General features: G+C 43.0%; 1 protein-coding gene across 7 annotated transcripts in view; it reads right to left on the minus strand.

The window, feature by feature from the left end:
- DYNC1I1 (dynein cytoplasmic 1 intermediate chain 1) overlaps positions 1 to 22349 on the minus strand; it is a 200565-nt gene that overhangs the window by 135423 nt on the left and 42793 nt on the right. For all 7 annotated transcript variants that reach the window (XM_030009788.1, XM_030009794.1, XM_030009791.1 and 4 more), the window contains one exon: positions 19337 to 19452. In XM_030009788.1, the coding sequence (XP_029865648.1) occupies positions 19337 to 19452 (116 nt within the window). The remainder of the gene's footprint in view (positions 1 to 19336; positions 19453 to 22349) is intronic.

Here is a 22349-nt window from a genome sequence, read left to right on the forward strand (position 1 = left end):
AGACCTGCTTTTAAATACTTCACCACTGTGTCATACCATGGAAACTACCTCAAGGCTACTAGGAAGGGGGTTCAAACATCCCTCATATAAAACACATCATTATGCATTAGAGGAAACTTCATTCACCAGAGAAGAATGGCACACCAGCTGGAGGTGAACACCATAAACCACATAAAGTTTTAATTAAATTCATTAAAAATTCTTTGTCTCTCACTGTGTTTGGAGGCAGATAGAACTCTTTAACAATGGCCAGCACACAATCAGGTTTGTCAAAACTAATAATAATACAAAAGCATTTGCTTACCCTGGGACATTTTGAAAAAGTCTGAGCAAGTGTATTATTTTTAATATGGAGCATTTATAAATTATTGCAAGATGTGGCCAGTCTTGGAGCAGAGTTGCTGTTTCTATTGTTCATTGGATTGATAAAAGGTGTTAATAATAAAAGGCACATTTTTAGCAGTTGACAAAGTGAATCAACCTGGAATATATATATTTAGTAGGGCCTGTTGTGATAGGACAAGGCGTAATGGCTTTAAACTAAAAGAGGGTAGATTTAGACTAGATATAAGGAAGAAATTTTTTACAATGAGGGTGGTGAAACACTGGCACAGGTTGCCCAGAGAGGTGGTAGATGCCCCATCCCTGCAAACATTCAAGGTCAGGCTGGACAGGGCTCTGAGCAACCTCATCTAGTTGAAGATGTCCCTCCTCACTGCAGGGGGGTTGGACTAGATGACCTTTAAAGGTCCCTTCCAACCCAAACTATTCTATGATATATAAAACCATTTTTCATGACCAGTATTTCTTTACAGCATGTCTTCTATATTCTGTACTGGTAAGTATGATATGATATTATTACATTTATTATTATTCTTATTATTATTACATTATTATGATATGATACTATTACATTTCTTGCCCTTCAGAACTTGTAGTCTACCAGCAAAGCAGGGTACAACAAATGAACGTTACAGCACCAGACCTCCTCCTGAAAACACATACATGCCTGATGTCAGACAATCAAATATGCCAGGGGACTAATCATCAGCACAGAGCATGCATAAATATTTGCAGGATTAAGCCTACTAACCAGGGTAAAAGAGGATAGCTATGTGGTTGCTTAGCTCTTATGTAAATGACTTTGTTTTTCAAAGCTGAAAAGCCTTGCAAAATACTTTTATGTTTAATCAAATCCAAATAAAATGATTCTACAATGTACTGAAGGGCTTCACATGATGAGTCAGTGACAATGTCAGCTATTTAGACTCATGGCAAGCACTTAATTTTGGTCCCAGTCCAGGTCCCATTGAAGTCAGTGGGAGTCCTTTCCCTGATTGCAACATGAGCCTTTGTTACTAAATTATCTCAAGCCGATGAACTGTGAAACAGAGAAGTTACTTTTACTAACCATTCCTAATCCAGACTTATTAAGGATAATTGTAAACTAGTACTAACTAATTCAGTAATTAGGTCCGAAAACATACTCACTGCATAGCTAATACATAAGGGTTGGGTATTCATTTTTCATACTTCATCAAGACACTCTGATACAAGAAAAATCACAGGTCAAATGAACAGTCCCACTACCTATGTGATATATTCCCCACTCTACACCTCAGCAAACAGACTTGTGGTTTTGTCCATTTCATAGTCATGGTGCTATAAATTTTAGATTTAAATCTGTATGTGTTTGATGTTCAGTGTTCTTTGGGGCAAGGAATTTGACAGGCTTTAGTTCTACCTTTACTGTAAGGCATATGCCTTGAGCAAAATGTGACAGAAACATGCATTTGAGCAACTATACAATACAAAAATTAGTTTCGTGGATCAAAATCAATATTAGCACATGAAGTGTAGTATTGAATCTACGCAATAAAGTATTCTGACTAGTATGAAAACACTATTTAACTGAAGCAACAAAAGAGCAAAGTAATTTTTCTGTTTTTTTCTCTGTCCTATTGCCTTTAAGTATCAGCTGTAGAAGTGCTGTCCTCAATTACATAGGTTTCAGAGGAAAATAAGATGCCTGCTTTCTCAGTTTGCTTTCACACTGGCACAACAAGCAACTTCAAAGGAGAATAGCTAAGAGATGAAGGAGCTGAAGAAACAGCAATAACAATAGTCCCAGAACTGTTTCAGGGGTTCACAGAAGAACACTGCATAACGCATTTGCCCATATTCCCATCACAAAATGGTGGGAATTATCTCATCTAACCTCAGTCATCTAAAAATGAAGCTTATAATTTAAATATATTGGCTAAGTCCTGTAGGCAATGGAGAAAGGCACAAATAGAAGGTAATTCTTTCAGTGGTATGATAAATGCAATAGGTATGGTAAATTGCCTTCTGGAAGGGTCTGTCTCACTCTTTGGACCATAGAAAGTCTACACAAATAGGCTAGGCCCCTTAAGGTGGAGCTATTGCATGTGATTACACTGAAATACTGAAGTATATCTCAAGAAGGACGTAACTAGTTAGCTTGGGTACTAGCATCAGTCATGCTGCCAGATCAGGTAGCTCTGTGACAGCTAAAAATCCTAGTAAATTTGGCTGCTGTGAGTTCACTTAGTTCATGTTTAAACTGTTAGTGGTCTCCACTATGGGTAAATGAAGAGATATACCTATGTCTCTGCAGTGACTGTAACTCAGTTTGTGATTTGCTCTGAATTACAGGTATAGATTGTAACAAAGATAAGACTCCTAACATTCACTCCATTGTTCTGTCCCCAAGGCTATCATTTGCCAGGTGGTGAGATCTTGTAGTGGTCAGCTTTATATATGCATCTACAAGTATCCGTACATGTATAGATACAATATAGATAGATAATATATTACCTAAACATTGTATCTATAGCTATACTTATAGGTAAATACTTAAGTAACTATATAAATATATCTACAAGTTTTTAGCACAGTTCAGTTGATAGACTAGAGAGACAAAAAGAGAAAAGGGAGACCCCGTTTATCTCCTGTTCACTCTCTGCCTCCATAATGTTATAACCTAGGAATCACAGGACAGATACCTCCCAAGCATACAGTATCAGCAGTGCACTCGTGCCTGCACACTCAACCTTAACTCTGTCCAAGGCTGCCTTGAAAATAGAAGCTCACTTTGTTCACTGAAAACCTTTTCATGACTGCACAACTGAGACCCAGATGTAAATTTATTGCATCTTAGCCCAAACAGCAACTCTTACATCCTTAAAATGTATGCAAACACTTCAGTGCGTAACTCCTAGGAATCCTGCCTGTTTGGAAATCCACAGCCCTGAATCCAAGCTTTCCACATTACCCAATGTAGCAAAGAGCAAAATGCAGACAAGAAAAGATCCTTATTCCTGATCAGTCTGAACTGTAAGCATGTTATATCACGCCCAGTTCACATCGGGATCAAATCAAGTAGTTCCATTGGCGTGGAAACTTGGGCACAGACTGAAGGACAGTCTGGGCTAGGGTCCATATCCTGCCTCACAGGGCTGTGCTGGGTTCAGCTTTCTTGGCCTCAACCAACCCTCCAAGTGAATCCCAGCACATCTCACACTCACAGGTAAGAAGTCTGTGAAATGCATGCAAGAAGAATTCATGCTGTCTCATCGTATAAGATGATGGGATAGCTACCACAGTACACTGTGAGCCTGACAAGAAGCAATATGGGTACAACTGACTGCTCCAAGAGATTTTAACATAGGAAGTAAGATGACCCAATCCATACCATTTGGCACAGGCATCACAGACCATTCTCTGGGATCACCACCAGAAATACATAGCCTGTGTAGTTGACCTGACAAGAACCAAGATCCTACCTCTGGTCTAGGCAAGCATTTATCACTTCTCAGCATCCTCGGCAATGGATCTCCTCCAAGGTAAGGAATCTATCACCAGATTTTCTATCACCAGAAAACACAAGAGGGACCCAAATTAGCCAATAACTTTAAAACATTGTCTCAGATCCATAAATGCCAAGGTAAGACAGGATGGCTGCTCTAGATATCCAGAAACAAATCAGTCTTATGTCATGATGATAATGAACATTCAGCTAGCATATTAAACGCTATGCTTCTGGTGCCTGGTCCAACAAATAACTTACCCCAGATCACCCAACACTTTACTGGTTAAAGCATTAAAGTGTACTCTTTGCTGGGTGAAAAACTGGCTGGCTGGATGAGCCCAAAGGGTTGTGGTGAATGGGATGAAATCCAGTTGGTGGCAGGTCACAAGTGGTCCCCAGGGCTCAGTATTGGGGCCGGTTCTGTTTAATATCTTTATCAATGATCTGGATGAGGGGATTGAGTGCACCCTCAGCAAGTTCACAGACAACGCCAAGTTGGGAGGGAGGGTTGATCTGCTCGAGGGTAGGAAGGATCTACAGAGGGATCTGGACAGGCTAGATCGATGGGCTGAAGCCAATTGTATGAAGTTCAACACAGCCAAGTGCTGGGTCCTGCACTTTGGTCACAGCAACCCCATGCAGCGCTACAGGCTTGGGGAAGAGTGGCTGGAAAGCTGCCTGGCAGAAAAAGACCTGGGGGTGCTGGTTGACAGCCGGCTGAATATGAGCCAGCAGTGTGCCCAGGTGGCCAAGAAGGCCAACAGCATCCTGGCCTGTATCAGAAGCAGTGTGGCCAGCAGGAGCAGGGAAGTGATTGTTCCCCTGTATTTGGCACTGGTGAGGCCGCACCTCGAGTACTGTGTCCAGTTTTGGGCCCCTCGCCACAGGAAAGACATTGAGGTGCTGGAGCGTGTCCAGAGAAGGGCAACCAGGTTGGTTGGGGGCCTGGAGCATAAGTCTTATGAGGAGCAGCTGAGGGAACTGGGGCTGTTTAGTTTGGAGAAAAGGAGGCTGAGGGGAGACCTTGTCGTTCTCTACAACTACGTGAAAGGGGGTTGCAGTGAGGTGGGTGCTGGTCTCTTCTGTCAGGTGGCTGGAGATAGGACAAGAGGAAATGGCCTCAAGTTGCGGCAAGGGAGGTTTAGGTTGGATATTAGGAAAAATTTCTTTACTGAAAGGGTTGTCAGGTATTGGGACAGGCTGCCCAGGGAAGTGGTTGAGTCACCATCCCTGGAGGTATTAAAAAAGTGCGTAGACAAGGCACTTCAGAACATGGTTTAGTGGGCATGGTTGATGGTTGGACTCGATGATCTTGAATGTCTTTTCCAACCTAAATGATTCTATGATTTGCCTATTGGGCAAAGCAAAGACTTGATCCCAGGCATGTCATACAAGAAACATCTGAATTTTGGCTACTAAGCTACCAAATTTTCTAAATACATGTATGTATCAGGTGTAGGTGGCAAGGTTTTGGTAGTGGGGGCACTGCAGGGGTGGCTTCTATGAGAAGAGACCAGGGGCTGCCCTGTGCCAGAAACAGATGGTTCCATAGCAGACCCACCACAGGACACAGCTGAGCCCATCAGCCATGCTCCTGGTGCTTCTGGGAAAACATATTTAAGAAAGGGCAAAACACCACATGGCTGAGAGAGGAATAACAAGTGTGAGAAACAGCCCTGTGAGCACCAAGGTGAGAAAAGAAAGGGGGGAATGAGGTGCTCCAGGGGCCAGAGCAGATAGTCCCCTGCAGACTATGGAGAGACCATGGTGGAGCAGTTACTTCCCTGCAGCTCACGGAGAGGACCATGCCAGAGCAGATATCCACACTGTAGCCCATGAAGGACCCCATGCTGGAGCATGTGGATATTTCCTAAAGGAACTGTGGTCCATGTAGAGGCCATGTTGGAGCAGATTTATCCTGAAGGACTGCAGCCCATGGGGAAAACCCATGCTGGAGCAGAGGAAAAGGGTGAGGAGGAAGGAGCGGCAGACAGGATCTGCTATGGACTGATAATTACCCCCCATACCCATCCCCCTGAGGCACTTGGGGCAGAGGGGAGGTAGAGGAGTTGGGAATGAAGGAGTGAAGTTGAGCCCAGCAAAAAGGAGAGGAGCAAAGGTATTATTTAAATTTTGTCTTTGTTTCTCATGATCCAAATCTATTTTAATTGGCAGTAAACTAAATTAATTTTTGCCAAGCTGAGTCTGTTTTGCCCAGGATGGTAACTGGTAAGTGATCCCCCATCCTTATTTCAACCCATGAGCTTTATCATCTTATTTTCTCCCCCATCCTGTTCAGGAAGGGGGAGTGAGAGAGTGGCTGGGTGGGCAACCAAAGTCAACCCACCACAATGTATATGTCCCCCAGCTTCCATTTGTGAAGACAACAGGTCAAGGCAATTTTGAGACTCCACTCTGGAAGGTGGCTTTGCGCTGTGTTTTCAACCTGCACATTATCTGTGATGCAGCATCAGCGCATGGAGTTCTTCATGCAGTCACAGGCAAAATCTTCAGTGCTTTCTGTGTGACATAGCAGATGAGTGGTTGTTTTGAGCATGTTGTTGCTGAGTAAATAACTGGAGGGAGACAGTAAGGCCTGAACGTCTGTGTGGAGATGACAAGAAACGAGATATGAAACAACCATGTTTAAGGGCTAAAATTTCAAAAATTCTCCAGCTCTGCAGTTGGGGCCAGACCTTCAAAAAAAGTGCAGCTCCAAACCAAGTACTGAGATCTGAAAGAGTCGTCAAAACCCAGCAGCTGCTACTGAGACCAGTGAGGCTATTCATAAGTGCAGGGATCTGCTTGTGCCCAACTTAGAGGAGCTGGACCCATTTTGAGCTCTGATGTGGCAAACTTTAGAAGGCAAGCAGGGTGAGGAAAATGAAAAAAGAAAAGAGTATCCACAGCAACAACATGCAATTATAGACTTAAAATAAGTGTGAAGCTTCATGGCTCGAGTGCAACACATTTTACAAGAATAATTACTATTCTCTCACTTCCTGTAGGCCTTAAGTAGGGCATTAACTTGCAGGAAGAGTGACCACTGTTTTGGAGGTTTATGACTAGGACATACATCTGAATTAACTGTGGCTCAGAGTGAATTTATGCTAAGTTTATTTAAAATAAGATAGATGGGCAAGTGGCTGCCAGGGTCTGGTTGAAAAGTGACATTATTTGTGGAGACAGTCTATTGTATTGCAGCAAAAGAGAATTCCATCTTCTATTAATAGTGGCCAGTGGGAATTCACACTGAGACTTTTACTTCACTGACATATCCATTTCATTAAAACTTTCTTCATCCAGATCCTTTCTTCAGTTTTCATAGTAACTCTTAGTGTGTGTGTGAGCGAGCAAAAGGATTCTCTGGAAAGGATCCAGCTACTACTGATTTTGAAGGAGGGATTCTCAAGTACTTCAGAGGAGATCTACAATTCGTCATTGTAATAAATAAAACATGGCTTTACACAACCTTGGGAGCGGCTCTTGGGAGGGAGAAGGGGGGCCCAGGGTTGCCATTGGAGGGCTCTGCCCAGGTGCTTGGGTCAGGCTGAGAAGATACACTTGGTGAACAAAGACCCAGCTTGGGGTGCATCCCCATTCATCTTTATGGCGGGTAATAACATGGGGTGTGGCAAACCCTCTTCATTCTACCCAACCCAGCCACTTGGCTTCTTCTCCAGTTAGTCTGAGGGCAAGCAGCTGACACTCCTCTACCCCAGGCAGGTGGCCTCTCCTATGGAAATGAGCCAATTAAAGGAGACTATAGAGGGGCACAATTGGCCAGCTTCTTAAGCTGTGGCTCAGCTATAGAATTTAAGATAGAGAGGTGATGAACAGGAGAATTTTCAGCTGCATAATTTTTGACCCAGTACATTAGTAGTGTGAGTTAAAACAGAGGGGATTTTGGCATGTGAATCTTTTTCCTTTCTTTGAGTCGCAAGTGCCAGGAAACAAATTGAGAAGTGTGAAGTAACAGAGCAGTGGTTTTTTTCTGTACATCTTTTTAACACTGCTAATGAAGGGCTTTCCACATTATGGCCCGTGTCTATTACAGCCCTCATTTTGTATCTACTTACAGGATTAGAAAGATTAAGTGCTAATTAGAGCACTGAGGATTAATAACTGCTACTTCTGCAATGCACATTCTTCTTAATCTTGTCTTTAATTCCAGCAGAGATTGGTCCATGCTACAAAGCCAGAGTTTGCCAAAGATTACTAAAGATGTAATAGAAGGTGCTGAATATTTGTTTTCTTGTATATACTGAATAGGCATCATCCTAGGAAGGATTATGGCTAAAGAAGGAATTACAGGGATGGTAGGAAAAAGCATGTTTTGTTTCTGAAGAAAACAAAAAGCTGTGTCTTCATTGTTCCATTAGAAGCACTGCTAACCCAGCTTTCCCCCTTTTTACATTTTCATATCTATAACTTCTAATTTGAGCATTGTTAATTCAAAGTATATTAAAATACTACTGAAATGATACATACGGTAAAGTGAGAACTAGGAATATGTGAAAATGGCAAATAGAGAAAAATTGGCCACTGTCTTTTCACTGACTTGACTGGGGAAATCATGGTGCTGTTCATTAGTGGGATAGTTTCCTTCTGTTCTCATGTTAAAGCTCAGTTGTAACATACTGATAGTCATATATTTGCAAATAAGTTTAGAACTATTTCGTTACTTGAGGGGAACGCATAAATCAGCTCAATACAGCAGTTGTTCATGTGTAAAACATGGCTAGGATCTTTTCCAGAGAGGAAAGACTTAGAGGAAGGTTTTCATTTCCAGCGAACAAAGGACTTACTTTGCACACAGGTGTTACAGGGCTTGTCTCCGAATTCATGGATCACTGCTAGTTTCAGATGTCAGGACACAAAAATGGGTCAAAGGCACTGTGAGATGACTTGCAGCTAGTTAAAGGAGTTTGAGGTCAAGGCTGCTAATGTCAGAGCTCTCATTTTCCACCAAGTGACACCAGATGTACCAGGATCTCATTCAATTACGTATTTCCCACTGCAACTAAAAGAGCAGGTTGGGTTCTGCACAAGGGGGCTGACTACAACATTTTTTGTTTTATTCTAGGATAGAGTAGCCTCTCATCTCTTGGGTGGAGGATGGGATCCACTTGCTCAAAAGCACAGAGCAAGGATCATCCATTAGGATCAAGCAGGATCTGCAAGGAGGGGAGGTAGAGCATGGTCCTTCTCCATGCTGTCTGCAGAGGCTTTGAAGCAGTATTACTTCCATGAACAGAATGACAGTTGCACACAGTCCCCTGTGAGGCAGACACAGCCTAAAAACTGGTTCCTCATTTCATTGAGAAGGCAGTTAACCTTTCGGGTTTGCTCCTCATCTTCTGGAGCCTGAATGGTTTTTAGAGAAGGTGTAGGCACAGCTGTGACAAGGCTGTTGTTCTCCCTCCAGCCTTGTAAAGAATTATTAGGTGTGTTTCCTGGGCTTGCATTTAATGCAGAGGTACCTTGTGCAAGAAGGCCTGGGCCTCTTTGGAACAGGAAACTCCCAGGCATGTGGGCCTGGTTTTCAGGACACCTTCCCAGGATTTTGTTAAGATTGTGGAGGAGCTGCAAAGAGTCAAATTACTCTGTCCCTGTGTAATGAAATGATCAGGGACAAAGTCTAAGACCCCTAAAGAGTTTTCCTTCCTCAGACCTCCTACTGTGTGTGACCAGAGCCAATCTTCTCTCTGTTAAATCAGTTCTTAGTAGATAATTCCCAGAGAATTACTGATGCTTAATAAATTCTCCGATCTGCCCATTCAAAACAGTTTAGCATTAAGAGGGCTCTCTGCTGAAAACTATATGAAAACCATCTTGAGTGTATGAAAAACCCTTCTCCAGAAGTCTTTAGAGAAGACCTGGGAGGAGAGACAGGGAATGGGAGCAAATATTGCAGCAATGATCACTGATAAATATACCAGTCGACTGTGGATGTAACAGGCCACCTTTTAGAAACAGAGTGGGACTGTCCTACAGAAATCCTATTTTAGCCTATGTGTGCAACATATTTCAGGACATTAGACATCTGATGTCTCCTCCTGCCCCCAAACACCAAACTGTGCATGACCACAGACTACAGCCTCTTCATTCTTCCTCCCAGAAGAAACCCTTGTCAGTGTCAAATACATTATTCTGCACAACAAAACCCACAGAAATACATTTTCCAAAGCCAAGCCCTTATCCTAATTCTGTACTACATAAAATTAACATGAGCCAGCTGGTGAAGAAAGCCTTTAGCGGTATACACCTAACATCTGTAGCTTGCTAAGAGTGGAACACAGACCCACCACACCTGGTACCTGCCTGATATGGCTGTCCTGGAGAATATGTATTTTAACAAGCTGTACTTTACTAAGTGTACTTCAGGAAGGGATTGGCAAGAACAAGGGATTGCAGCTGATTTCACTTCTGTATTATTCCCCTGGATTTTTATCATAATACCTATAACAGTTTTTAAGGCTTTTTTTAAAAACATTTGTAGATAATATCTTTCTTTCCAACTTTTTATATAATAGCTTGGTGTCTTCTCAGACTCCCTTCATCAGCACTTACATTCATACAGCTTTTCAGTCACACAACTCAAGCATCTTCTATTAAGTATAATTCTTGCCTCAGACAAAAGATCAGGTGAGTGGTTTTCTACAGCTCACACCAGCATCCCTCCCTCACCTCCAGCATCCCTTAGGCACGACGCGTCGGTTCATGGCTTCGCCACCAGAGGGAGCTGCCTGAATGCCTTTGAGAGATTTTAATGCCCAATTTAAATTTAAAAAAATAAATAAATATTCCACCTTTGAAATCTGTTATTTAGAAAAGGGGATGTAGTTGTGGCAGACATAAAAGGGAATTATTGAAAGACTGTTATACAGTGCAATGCCTTGGACCTTTGCTCCGCTTCGTTCTAGTCTCATCCAATCTTGTACAGTCTGGTACAACAGTACAAAATAAGCTTTGTTGATTTAATCAAACAAAGCAGTCTTGAATTAGGGTGTTTATGCCAGCTATTGAGATCCACAGTATGACTCTGATGGACTGAGGTTTGAGAAGAAAAGGCAAACTAGATTTTTATAGCTAACTAAGAACACTCAGTGATACATGACACTGCCTAGGATAGACCACGTTTCTTACAAAATTAGTGTCCATTAGTACTAATACTAAGGCTCTGTCTCTTTAAAAACTGAACTTCTGCTTTAACACTGATTCATCTTTAGTTGTCTCCTCTTTTTAGTAGTAAGTTCTATCCCAGTTGTGCTCTACTTTCCAACACCACCTTTTGTTTACAGAAAAGGGTCCCTGCTTTCCCCCAGTTATGCCTAATGCTTTTCCATCACACACATTTTCATGTATCCTGACACATATGTTGCATGCATGGCGATGCACAAACGTGCATCTGTATTTCCCGTGAAATGAGGGATTCAAAGCTATACTCAGGTCCAGACTTGTCTTATCCTCTTCAGACTGGAGCTGAGCTCTAGGATTCTCTGGAAGGGAAAAGCCAAAGTAAGCTATTTAACTTAACCCCCAGCTTCTGATCCATGAGCACTAGACAGATTGAGCATGGGAAAGCTCAAGTATGGTCTTGCTTAGTTCTGGGACTGGCTTTTCTTAAGTACAGCATGCATTCACAAAGCTAGAGCTGAGCTACAGTCAGACACGGGAAGGCACAGCAGGCCTGGTGCAGAATTTGCTGTGCTAGAGGTCTGCTGCACATTATCTTAGGGGACAGGCAGAGCCAGAGCTCCACACTGGTTAAACCTGGAAATCTCAGCCCCTAACATTCAAAGTAAAAATAACTTTATCTGTGGATTTTATCATGGAACTTCCAAAGGCCTGACTTGTTTTCACAGCACTGGGGCTTGTTAGCCCTAGTCACAGGTAACTCCTCATCCAATTACCGAAACACGAAGTAGGACACAGTCCTCACATGGTGTCAGTGTATGACACTTTTAGGCATACACAGTTTACTCAATAATGAGAAACCCACATTAATATGCCTACAGATTAGCAGGAGAGCATCTCAAGAGCAGCACAAAGGAATTCCAGCCACTCCAGCCAGTAAGTCAGCTTCAATGGGGGCCCAACTCAAATGCAAACACACATAGCATGGGGAGTAAACAAGAAGAGTTAGAGATGTGCGCACGCCTTCAGGACTATGGCCTTACTGGCATCACAGAGATGTGGTGGGATGGCTCCTATGACTGGAGTGTTGGAATGGAAGGATACAGGCTTTTTAGAAAGGACAGGCAGGGGAGACGAGGAGGGAGTGTCATCCTCTATGTCAATGGCCAGCTGGAGCGCACGGAGCTCCTCCTGGGGATGGATGAGGAGCTGACCGAGAGCCTATGGGTCAGGATTAAAGGGAGGGCAGGGCCAGGTGACATTATAGTGGGGGTCTGCTACAGGCCACCCGACCAGGAAGACTAATCAGATGAGGCCCTCTATAGACAGATAGGAGCAGCCTCACATTCACAAGCCCTGGTCCTCATGGGGGATGTCAACCACCCTGATATTTGTTGGAGGGACAACACAGCAGGACATAAGCAATCCAGGCAATTCCTGGAATGCATTGATGACAACTTCCTTCTCCAAGTGATAGAGCAGTCAACGAGGAGAGGTGCTATGCTGGACCTTGTTCTCCCCAACAAGGAGGGGCTGGTGGGGAATGTGAAGCTCAAGGGCAGCCTTAGCTGGAGTGACCATGAAATGGTGGACTTCAAGATCCTTAGGGCAGTGAGGAGGACGCACAGCAAGCTCGCTACCCTGGACTTCAGGAGAGCAGACTTTGGCCTCTTCAGGGATCTGCTTGGTGGAGTACCATGGGATACAGCCCTGGAGGGAAGAGGGGCCCAAGAAAGCTGGTTAGTATTCAAGATCACCTCCTCCAAGCTCAGGAGTGATGCATCCCAACAAAGAGCAAGTCAGGCAAAAATGCCAGGACGCCTGACTGGATGAACAAGCTGCTCCTGGACAAACTCAAACACAAAAAGGAAGCATACAGAGGGTGGAAGCAAGGACTGGTAGCCTGGGAGGAATACAGAGATATAGTCCCAGCAGTCAAGGATTAGGTTAGGAAAGCTAAATCCCCAATAGAATTAAATCTGGCCAGGGACATCAAGGGCAACAAGAAAAGCTTCTATAGGTATGTCAGTGATAAAAGCAAGACTAGGGAAAACTCCAGGCTAGGAGACTCCCTCTCCAGAAGGAAACAGGAGACCTGGTTACCCAGGACATGGAGAAGGCTGAGGTACTTAACAAATTTTTTGCCTCAGTCTTCACCAGCAAGTACTCCAGCCACACTGCCCAAGTCACAAAAGGCGAAGGCAGGGACTGAGAGAACCAAGAACTGCCCACCGTAGGAGAAGATCAGGTTCGAGACCATCTAAGGAATCTGAAGGTTCACAAGTCCATGGCACCTGATGAGATGTATGCATGGGTCCTGAGGGAACTGGCAGATGAAGTGGCTAAGCCACTATCCATCATGTTTGAGAAGTTGTGGCAGTCCGGGGAAGTTCCCACTGACTGGAAAAGGGGAAACATAACCCCCAATTTTAAGAAGGGAAACAAGGAAGACTCGGGGAACTACAGGCTAGTCAGTTTCACCTCTGTGCTTGGCAAGATCATGGAGCAGATCCTCCTGGACACTATGCTAGTGCACATGGAAAATAAGGAGGTGATTGGTGGCAGCCAACATGGCTTCACTAAGGACAAATCATGCCTGACAAATTTGGTGGCCTTCTACAACAGGGTTACAGCGTTGGTGGACAAGGGAAGAGCAACGGACGTCATCTACCTGGACTTGTCCAAAGCATGTGACACTGTCCCACATAACATCCATGTCTCTAAATTGGAGAGACATGGATTTGACAGATGGACCACTTGGTGGATAAGGAATTGGATGGATGGTTGCACTCAAAGAGTTGCGGTCAACAGCTCGATGTCCAAATGGAGAGCAGTGACGAGTGGTGTTCCTCAGGGGTCGATATTGGGACCGATGCGGTTTAACATCTTTGTCAGTGACCCGGACAGTGGGATTGAGTGCACCCTTGGCAAGTTTGCCAACAACACCAAGCTGTGTGGTGCAGTTGACACGCTGGAGGGAAGGGATGCCATCCAGATGGACCTTGACAGGCTTGAGAGGTGGGCCCATGAAAACCTCGTGAAATTCAACAAGGGCAAGTGCAAGGTCCTGCACATGGGTCGGGGCAATCCCAAGCACATATACAGGCTGGACAATGAGTGGATTGAGAGCAGTCCTGCAGAGAAGGACTTGGGGGTACTGATGGATGAAAATCTAGACATGAGCTGGCAATGTGTGCTTGCAGCCCAAAAAGCCAACTGTATCCTGGGCTGCATCAAAAGAAGCACGGCCAGCAGGTCGAGAGGGGTGATTCTGTCCCTCTACACTGCTCTGGTGAGACCCTACCTGGAGTACTGCGTTCAGCTCTGGAGCCCCCAACATAAGAAGGACATGGACCTCTTGGAGTGGGTCCAGAGGAGGGCCATGAAGATGATCAGAGGGCTGGAGCACCTCTCCTATGAAGACAGGCTGAGAGAGTTGGGGTTATTCAGCCTGGAGAAGAGAAGGCTCTGGGGAGACCTTATAGCAGCCTTTCAGTACTTAAAGGGGGCCTACAGGGAAGTTGGGGAGGGGCTCTTTAACAGGGAGTGTAGTGATAGGACAAGGGGTAATGGTTTTAAACTGAAAGAAGGTAGATTTAGATTAGATATTAGGAAGAAATTCTTTACTGTGAGGGTGGTGAGACACAGGAACAGGTTGCCTGGAGAGGTTGTGGATGCCCCATCCCTGGAAGTGTTCAAGGCCAGGCTGGATGGGGCTTTGAGCAACCTAGTGGAAGGAACCTAGCTTTGAGTCTAGTGGAAGGTGTTCCTGCCCATGGCAGGGAGGTTGGAATGAGATGATCTTTAAGGTCCCTTCCAATGCAAACCATTCTATGATTCTGATTCTATACATGAAGCACTCCACTATCAAGCTAGTCAGTGAAGAGCTAGTCAATGCAGTCAATGGTACGTAGAGAGAGTTTTGGTTCACCCTACAGTAGTCACTTACATTTGGTATCACACACAGATATCTAAACTCATGTGTCTTGGTCTCATGAGCCTTAGACTGTGAGAACAATTCCCCTCTCCTGCCCCAATGCTTTAAAAAGGATAACTTTCAGGAACATTAGTTCAGAGAATTACAGTGTCAGAGAGATGCAGAACCCAACCCAGCCTCTGGAGTTTCACCTCTGTTTCGCCACTTCATTCCAGTCTACTTCCAAATGGAGTAGAGAACTTATTTTTCCTCTTTCCCTGATAGCCAAAATATCCTCAGTGCTTGAATACAGCAGATAAACAGATGGACCACAGGCATGAATTGTGTTCTTTGCCAGAACTGGGCAAACATTTGTGATGTAGGATGAGGTTATCCTGCTCAGGAGGAGTGTATGGTAACGCATTTGTTTTCCCCACACGAACAACCACCTGTTGAAGATGATAAACAGGTGAAGTACATAGGACCTCCATTGTTCTAGAAAGTCAGATCTTCTTCCCCTGTATATGGGATCTACTTTTTCAGAAATGCATTTCAGACTAACCTGTTTGCAGTGACAGTCTGGCAAGCCAGAGAAGTGAGAACATCTCATTTTATCGATGAAGAAGTACCTTCTACTTCATGAAAGAGGAATGACAACATTCCCGACACTGGCCAGCAAAGCCAGAGAGCTCACAGACCTTCACCTTCTTGCTGCCCCCCTGTTTTTGAGGGAAGCCAGATCAGAGGAGTATCTCTCTTCTCAGTGCAGGGACAGTGTGATGTTTTCCACACTGAGATTTTGCCTCTTGGCCCATTAAAGAGCAGGAGAACAGTAAGCTGGAGCTGAGGTGGGCACCCAGCAGAGTTTGAATGGGCAGGCTGTTTTCCTATCTGAAAAGGTAGCTTGCAGGCAGACATACAGACCTCCTTCCACTGTTGTACGGCAGTGAGGGATTCATCCTGGGAGAGGTCAGGCCATGGCTTTTCTGTTGCTGCATTCTCCAAAGTGTGCCTTCAGCAAAGGGCAGTTCTGCAGTGCTTTGGAGGGTCCAACCATCAAAGGCTACATGGGGCTGCCATTCTGGGGCAACGTGAGAGTCTCTGTACAGTGAAGGAATGTGTCCCAGAGACCTCTCAGAAAACATCTGGCATAGTCTAGGTCTTAATCAACTCCAGAATGGAAAAAGCAGCACAAGTGAAATGTCTCTCAATGCCTACAAATACCTAAATTCAAGTCCAGTTATAGAAGAAGGAGGGGAAGAAGGAGGGGAAAAGTAAAGACCACTTTTTTTCTTGGGCTCCGGAGCTAAGATCTGGGTGTTTTTGAAGTCATCCTACAGGGAAGAAAAGAAAAGTCTGAAGCTTACTGTGACCTAAATAAAGCAAAAGAATTAGGTACTTGTGATCAAAGGGTTGAATGATGCATATACACATGTCCCTAAATAATAGAGTGGGTGGGGGAAATGACATGTCATTATTCTCTGAAATAAACTGAATTACCTGTTCTGAAAAGAGGAGTTAATCTGTTTTTATACAGTGAAGAATAATGCCACATTATTTCTTCTAAAATTAGCAGCTGACAAGCTGAGACTTCAATGCTTATAGCATCTGGCTCCCTGGCACCACACTGTACTTACCACAATGAAGCTTTCCTTTACCAGTTTTATAAGCTTTGGGGGGGAATAGCCATTACCACAAAGGCCTACATCCACTGAGCTCCAGAACAGCAGTAGGTCTAAGTTACCTCAGAGTTTCTTTCTTTCTTTCTAGAGAAGCAATATACAGAAAATCTGATACTGACATTTCAAAAAAGCTGCAGATCTTTGAATGGACTCAAAGTCCTCTTTCAGTGGCTTAATTGTACAGGAAAGATCTTTCCAACCAGCTGTACCCTTCATTAGTTGTCTTCCAAACCAGAAGCAAGCATGTGACAATCTCATCCTAAAATTCTGCATTTTGACATTTCCAGTGTCCAAGGCAGGCAGCAAAAGAGTGAATTCTGAAAGCTGAAGTCAGACTCATCTAAGTAAATAAGGGGTTTCTTTTTTTCTTTTCTCAAACTCTAAGGCTTCAGATACTGAATAACTGAGCACATAACCATAGTACTGGCTGAACAATTTATCTTAAAAAGATAATGGCTATATTTTATCACATGAACGCATAGGAACAGTGTAGAGACTTCTCCTCAAAACTGCTCTCCCGAGGAATTCCCCTCTGTTTGCTGTTCATGTTTAGAGACAGTATGAAGGGTTCAGCATTCATAAAGAGGCTTGGGAGATTGAAAACCTGAGAAGTCATTTCCATCAGACCTGGAAGACCAAAATCACAGATCTTATTTCCCCTCTAGAGAGTTTCCAATTAAATACCACTTCAATGGAATAACCAAACATCTCCTTTACTGATGCAGGGCCATATTCGTGTCCAAGTTATTTGCAGAGAATTCCCTAGTGACAAATTGGAAAGGAAATAAAAGCTAAACTTTCTCGCCCACACATCTGAGGGAAGTGATTGGGTGATGTCTTCTCTGTGTTTAAATATTAAAACTTCACTTTCATTGATGTTTTTTCCTTGACTGTGGTGACACAGAGATATGAAAGATAATAAATCCAGTCACCAAAACCACTTATCACCATTTGACCTTTCCCATCACAGGTTTGGCCTAGGTAGTTTAAAGTCCACGACTTTTTACGTTTGCACTTATCTTCCTTCACACAAGTGAGCAATGAGAGCTTCCTCTGTGTTGGGAGAACCAAGACAAGCCACATAGCCCTCTGTGCTTGCTGTCCTGATTGCCAGGCTCCACAGCAGCACACTGGTGTTTTGTTTTTTTTTTTTCCTTGAAGGGTAGGAGATTGTCCTCTTGTCTACCCAAGAAAAGGATTTTGTAATTGTTGAAGAGCTCCTTGGAAAAAAGCGAGAAGGACTTATTGGAAGAAGTTGCTTCCTCAAGAGAGGTTGGCCTGTTCAGAAAGGCTTGTCAGCTAATGAGTGCTGGAGTTGCAGGCCTGAGAGAGGTAAACACATCAAAGCTATGTCTTCAACTCCCCATATCCATAGGCTCTTGCACTGGACAAAGGCCCTGCGTCAGGGAGGAAGGGCATCCTCTCCATCTGATCTAACAATGACTCCATGATAATGCCCCAGGGTTGAGCACCTACTGGTCTCAAGCCAGGAAGGCAAGGCCTCAGGGGCAAGCCCCATTTTCTCGAGGCTTCAGCAAGCCCTCAGAGACGAGCAGAGATGAGCTGGATAGAACTAGAGAGGCTTGTGAGGCAACCTCTCCCTCTGAGAAGGCAAAGCTGTCAGGACATGCTGCTCAAGCAGCAGCATCAAAGCAACAGGGTTGTCTATGCTTGAAGGCACTATTTCAGACAACAGATGACTAGGGTAAACTTGTGGTCTGGGAAAGTAGAATCTGAGTATCTAGCTCAGCAGTTTTCATTTCTGGTTTCTTAAAGGCAGACCTGGTAACCCAGTTGCAGAAAAAAAGCTGGTTATGTTAATCACTGTATCTTCCCTGACGGTAACTTATATTTAAACAGGTTTACTTGCACATCTTTTGCAACCTATTTCAATCTTCTTTTTCTGTATGGAGCCTGGTGAAGTTCCACACTATCTGCTGCAGGAAAGCACCCAATTGTTGAACTCTTCTTGATCCTTCATTGTTAACAGCAAAAATGACAGTCAAGACTGTCTTCAGTTTTTCTTCTTCTACCTGCTTTGTAATAGTGTGTAAATTACATCAGGCTAATGTACAGTTTTACATTCAGTTTAAATGGTTTCAACTGACCTGCAATCAGTGTTCTGCAGTACAACCCTGGCAAGTGTCTAGTCTAAGGAAGAGATACACCAGCACTCCCCTACTAACTACTCCACGTATTTACTTACCAAAGGGAAAGCCAAACAACTATCGAACAGCTCCATGAGTACAGGTAATATATCTGTCAGCAGAGAGAAAGCAGGACTGTCCACATTAAAGTATGTAAGCCTCCTTTTTCAGCACATGGAGCTAAACTGTAACTTCTCCTAAGATTCACCTACTGGAGGGGGGGACAGTTACACTGACCATGTATCTGAGGGCAACTTTCCATCACTGTCTCTTTACAAAGCATGCAATGAATAACTTCCTTGAGAAGGAAAGAAAAATGGAATAAAGCACTATCTTAACTATATTCATAATGATTTATCTGAAAATATGTTCTCATTAAACTGGCAGGTAACCACAACCCATTGTAAGGCAGAAGTAGTTTGGTTCCACCTGAATTTAAAGTCATTATTACAATTATTCTCACCAAAACAGCCATTAATCACATAAACAATACTTGGCTTGCAGAAAATATGTGATAAGTAGCTATATTATGATTTACTATTATTTTTCTTACATGCTTTAACTCTTACTCGAATACTTATTTTCTATGAAAATTTTTTAGAAAAAAAAAAAATCTTACCTTCAGATTGATGTGTGGCAAGAGGTGTCTGTGTCTCCTTGGAGTATGATACCACCTCCCGAGGTAAGAAATCAACCTGGGTAATCTTTGACACCCCTAGTTTGTGCAGTCTGCGTCTAAGATGGAATACATGACATCAAAAGGTTAGTCATGTTAAATGTAAATCATCAGCAGGAACAAGAGTGTTTGCTTTTATGAACAGGATCAAAAAAATACTTCAGTGTTTACTAAGATGAAACACAATACACTATGCATAAGAAGTACCTAACTGCAGTGAAGAAAATTAACCTGGGAACCATTTGCCATAATAAAGTACAGTTACTGAACCTTCAGATCACGCTGCTGAGAGGGACTGTAAGTGGGAGAGAGAAATGACCTGCTTGTGCCCCTTGTAACATGCAACAAAATTCTCTTTCATACCATCCTTACTACAATGTTCTGCCTGCTCAAAAGAGTTAATCCTCAACCTGAGATACACAATAGTGGAAAGAGCACAGTGGGTGTAAACCAGGCTGGATTAGAACTGTCAGATGTTCACCTGAGAGTGATAATAGAGCCTTTAATTGGCAAGGTGGTTAATTTCCATAAAGAAGGAGATTCTCCCTTCTACAGGAGTCATTAGTAGTGGAATTGATGTAGGTTTATGATTAATAGAGTCCTAATGCAAGGGTTAGAGGGGAGCTCCAAGATACAGCTGGAACAGGGCACATATAGCCTTCTCTTTTTATTACTTCCCTTACTTTAAATAAGCTGTATGAAATAAATCAGTAAAGCCAATTAACTGTAAGTGGGTAAGTGAAAAAGAAGAGAGACAGCTGAATGTGGTCATGAACACTTTTAGTAATACACAGTTCACTCAACAGTGGGGGGAAAAAAATCAATTTATTTCCTGAATATTATTTGACTGTCTGTAGGGAGGGAAGAATAAACAAATGGTTACTTGCAAGTGTTTTACTGGAAAAAATGTCAACTTTCAGCAGAGAAAAGAATATGTACATAATAAACAAATCAACTGAATAAGTCCAGTTGCCTAGATCAACAAGTGCAAGCACACTTATACATTTATGGAAAATAAATTCATGGACACAATGTTTCTGAACTGCCATGTCATTAGAGAGCGCGATTTGGAAAAGCAGAAAATTCATATGCATTATCCATATCCTCTCCATTTTCCAGACTGTCAGAAGAAGAGAGGTCAAAGGGGTTTTGATCTAATTAAGTTACAATGGTTTAGGTATTCAATTAAGATTGATGTCTGAAAGGAAATGAGAGTCTCAAAAGGAAATTGTCATCATTGGATGACACCTCCTGAACTCTTCAGCTAGTTAATGCTACATCAGCTATACATTTTTCTAATCTATCTTACTGGCTGAGTTGTTATTAAGCTGAATGCAATTAGATTCAGCAGGTAATCAGTATGAATCAGCCATATCACATAACAAACCACTAAAGGAGAAATAATTGTTGCAGCTCTGAGTCTTTCTTCTTTTCAAAGAGGAAAAATTAACACATCTCCCTCCTTACAACAATCTGTGACTTCGCCAATATGAACAAAAGCTACAGTTGTCTGAAAATCCTACAGAAAAACTTCTAACGTATTACTGGGGGCAGAAAAACTTCTACAGCTTGTGATATACTTCAGCTAACAAAAGTTTCAGTAGCGTTACATTTTTGTAGCTGCTTTAACTGAGGGTTTGCGTGAATTCAAGATTTAATAAATATCTCACCCCAGCAAAATCTCATGTGCTTTTCCCTCCTTCAGCACCAGACGTGCAATCTCTGTTGCCTACTTGGTCAGTTACACTTTCCTATGTAACCAGTCCCCTGCTGCCCCAAGCTACTGGTTCCACTTGACCAAGATTCTTAAGCCTTCTGCATTGAAAGAGCTTCTTGACAGTGGTCTTGGTTAAGCATAATCTCTAATTAATCATGTGCCTAATCTGGGCCTAATTAGAACCTCACCTAATTCTAATGAGTTTCACTTGAGGTCACTCTGTATGTCCTCAACAGCCTGAGGATGGGGAACATTGATCCTAATGGAGAGTTGGATTTAACTACTAGTTGGGTTAGCCTCCTTGTAGACTGCTAATCAAGAAGTGGGCTACATTCCAGAGCACTGTGCTGAGAGAATGTGTGGAATTTTTCACCTAAAACATTTCTAATTTGGGAACTGCTGGTGCCTGTACAACTGTCTAGCGTCACCAATATCCTGGTAATTACTGAAAAAAGGGTGGTCTTTCTTATCTGAAGGAATGTAGTCTCTTAGTTCTTTTTTGCCCCTGTTAAGCAACCTGCAACGGTTCTCGTGTAACTAAAAGTTGGCCTAGCCCCTTGGTCCCAAGCACACAGGGACAACTGGAGCATCCTTTCAGTATCTGGACTCTAACAAATATGGATTATAATGTTCTAGTCTCTAGTTCTTTTTAGGGCAGCAGTAAACTGTCTATTGCTTTCCCATCCCCATTTTTCATCTGAGGTGCTCATAATTCTTATCATTTACAGTTTGCTGAATATTCATCTTAGAGAGCACATAAGCTTTGAAGGATTCCTTTCAAAACTGTCTATGGGATGTCAGTAGGAGGACAGTAACTAAAGTCCATGCATTAAAATTGATTCCTCTCTCTGTAGGTGGCAGAAGAAAGATGTATCTGCTAGAAGTGTTTTGCTACACACATCATTTAATTGCTGACTGCAGGATTTCTTTTGCATTGGTATTTTTTCAAATCTAGTCTCATGACACCAGAGGGAAGTCTGGTCCTCTCTCTAACTCTGCCTTGGTTTTGAAGACAGTTTTCTTTCAAAAGAGGCAGGACTTCCCATCCAGACTATACCTGTGGATTTACTCTTTCGCGTGCTTCTTTTATGAGTGGTCAGTGCAAAGACAGAAAAAGTGTGAAGTCTGTGGCTATACGCAGGGTTATCTTTTCGCAAATCAAACAAAGGAACTTGCTTTGCACAGCTGTTTGAGGAACCTTGCTCCTAGGAGTTCTCATCTTTTAATCCAAACTTCCGG

Source organism: Aquila chrysaetos, chromosome 3 (genome assembly GCF_900496995.4).
Source record: "Aquila chrysaetos chrysaetos chromosome 3, bAquChr1.4, whole genome shotgun sequence".
Taxonomy (NCBI): domain Eukaryota; kingdom Metazoa; phylum Chordata; class Aves; order Accipitriformes; family Accipitridae; genus Aquila; species Aquila chrysaetos.